The sequence below is a fragment of the Aegilops tauschii genome, chromosome 5 (assembly GCF_002575655.3).
Source record: "Aegilops tauschii subsp. strangulata cultivar AL8/78 chromosome 5, Aet v6.0, whole genome shotgun sequence".
Lineage (NCBI taxonomy): Eukaryota > Viridiplantae > Streptophyta > Magnoliopsida > Poales > Poaceae > Aegilops > Aegilops tauschii.
Window position 1 is genome coordinate 118,938,091 of NC_053039.3, and position 2,450 is coordinate 118,940,540.

The 2,450-nt window shown below is 45.1% G+C and overlaps 1 protein-coding gene across 1 annotated transcript; it reads right to left on the reverse strand.

Moving 5' to 3' along the window:
* Positions 1 to 221: 221 nt before the first annotated feature.
* Positions 222 to 2,099, reverse strand: LOC141022610 (uncharacterized). The gene is made up of 4 exons (XM_073498875.1): positions 2,051 to 2,099; positions 806 to 1,414; positions 494 to 655; positions 222 to 373 (listed from the first exon to the last, which is right to left on the reverse strand). The coding sequence occupies exons 1-4, from the start codon at positions 2,097 to 2,099 to the stop codon at positions 222 to 224; spliced, it is 972 nt and encodes a 323-aa protein (XP_073354976.1).
* Between the last annotated feature and the right edge of the window lie 351 nt (positions 2,100 to 2,450).

Consider the following 2,450-nt stretch of genomic DNA (forward strand, 5'->3'; position numbering starts at 1 on the left):
TTTACATACCTAGCAGAACTCACAACAACAGAAGGTTGGTCACCATTTCGAGCCTCACTTGGATCATCATTTGGAGCCTCACTTGCATCACCATGATCACCATTTGGAGCCTCACTTGGATCACCATGATCACTATTTGGAGCCTCACTTGGATCACCATTTGGAGCCTCACTTGAATCATTATTTGGAGGATATTTTGGATCATCGTCAAAATCATGCGGCTATTGACCATCATCATTTGGAACCTCTTCAAAATCCCCATCTGATGCAACCGGCTGTTGACCATCATTTTCATCATCTGTTGAGGCAACCGGCTGCTGACCAACATTTTCATCGAAGCCTTCATCGAAACTCTCTCTGAACGCTGGATCTACTGTGTTATCACAATACTTACCGAAATGACCAGACCCACCACACCTTGTGCACTTACGCTTCCTCGCTCCAAGTCCAGCTCCTTCGCTGCGAGGTCTGATTCGACTCTTCCTTGGTCTACCTGCTGCTCTCTTCAGAACTGGAGCGCAAAGCTTGAATCCAGGGTCCACCATGTCCCATTGTTGTTTTCCCTCCATAGCAGGCAAGGAATAAGCATATGTGGCTTTGAACCTTGCAACAGAGTAGTAATCATGCACATACTGCTGTATGTTCCCTGCTGGACCTGGGAAAGAAGTGATGAAAAACAAGGCATGAATGCATGGCAACCCAGTTATCTGCCATTGCCTACAACTGCAAGTTCTAGCTTCTAAATCCACTAGATATCTCCACTCCCTCTTCTATTTATCCAAATATGATATCTCTGCTGTGGTACCCGAGCAAAGAGTCATGTTCATTTCCAAGCCTGTTGTTTTCTGCTTCAGTTCATTCATCACGGCAGGGATGATAATGTGGCCCATGAATTTTTCCTCGGCTATTCCTGCATGATAATGAAATTTCTGCATGTATTCTATCCTTATCCTGTCAAGCAAATCCACCACATAATGACCCTTTAGTTTCCGGATCGTTGAGTTGAAAGACTCTGCTAGATTATTGTGCACATAGTCAACTTTGCTCAGTTCACCGAATTGGCTTCTGGCCCATAACTGGGAGTGGTGTGTTTCCAGGTATTCTTTCACTTTGGGATCCATGTATAACTGCCTCAAGTGGTAGTTGTGCTTCTTCACACTGCAAGTCAAAGATGCTGGCCATAAATTGTCAGTATACACCTTTCCTTTGAATTTCTTCATGAAATTTGCAGCAAGGTGACGCATGCATTCCCTATGCTCTACTCCAGGGAACACATTGTCCACGACCACTTCTAAACCTTTGCAGGCATCTGTATGAATGACCAACCCATTGGGATGTGCAATAGCCCGGCACAGATTATGCAAAAACCAAGTCCAGCTCTCCTCAGACTCTGTCTCCAGCACACCGTAGGCAACTGGAAATACAAAACTATGTGTATCAACTGCACAAGCTACTACTAACTATCCTTTAAACCTCCCTGTGAGAAAAGTGGCATCAATAGCCAAATAAGGCCCGCAGCCTGCCAAAAAACCCCGGCGACAAGCCTCAAAGCAGACAAAAACCCTCCTAAAGCATTCCTTGGTCTTTGTCACTCCCCTGAATGTGTACTCCACGGTGTGGTGATCAATATCTACAATACTACCTGGGCTTGTCCCCTCTACTTCACCTTTGAATGAATACAACAATTGAAAACTTTCCTGCCAGTTACCATAAATAGGATCCATAGCATGTTGTTTACCATTGAACAACCTCATCTATGGTAAATCTATCTTGAACTTATCTTTGATGTTCTTCTGCAATTCCTTTGGACGCACTTGCTGGTTTTCTTTCACCCACTTCTTTACTTCTTCTGCCACCCATCTTGACTTGGCTCTACTGATTGTATCCTTCCTAAGGGTTTATTCCTGGCATGTGTGCTTAAAAGGGTTCACTTTGACCTAAACATTAGTGCTATTTCGCATTTTAGATGCGAGCAGCCTCCATGGACAACCCTCAGTCGAAGAGTGCACTCTGTAATGTACTTGATCGCTGTTGTCAACTTTGAAAGTACATTCTACCTTGATGCAGTATGTCACAAGTGCATTTCTACACTCATTCATGGATGCAAAAACTGTACCTTCTTCCATATGAGGGTTCAAAGGGCCCCATTCAACAGCTGCAAGGTCTTCGTCCTCACCCACCGCGTCATCATCCACATGGACTGCATTCTGAGCCTCATCTTGGTTTTCAGCCCGAGGTGCCCATCATAAATTCTGAATAACATCAGAATATAGCTTCTCTTCATCAACCCCAGAATTGTAGTCATCAGGCTCCACTTCAAGGGGGACCCTATTGCCGTTGCCCACACTTGTCGAGCCACCACGTCGCCGTGCACCAACTGAACTGTTCTGGCTAGAGATGCCATTACGACGACTTGGTTCTCCCCGAGATGTTGCACATGTCATCCTAGG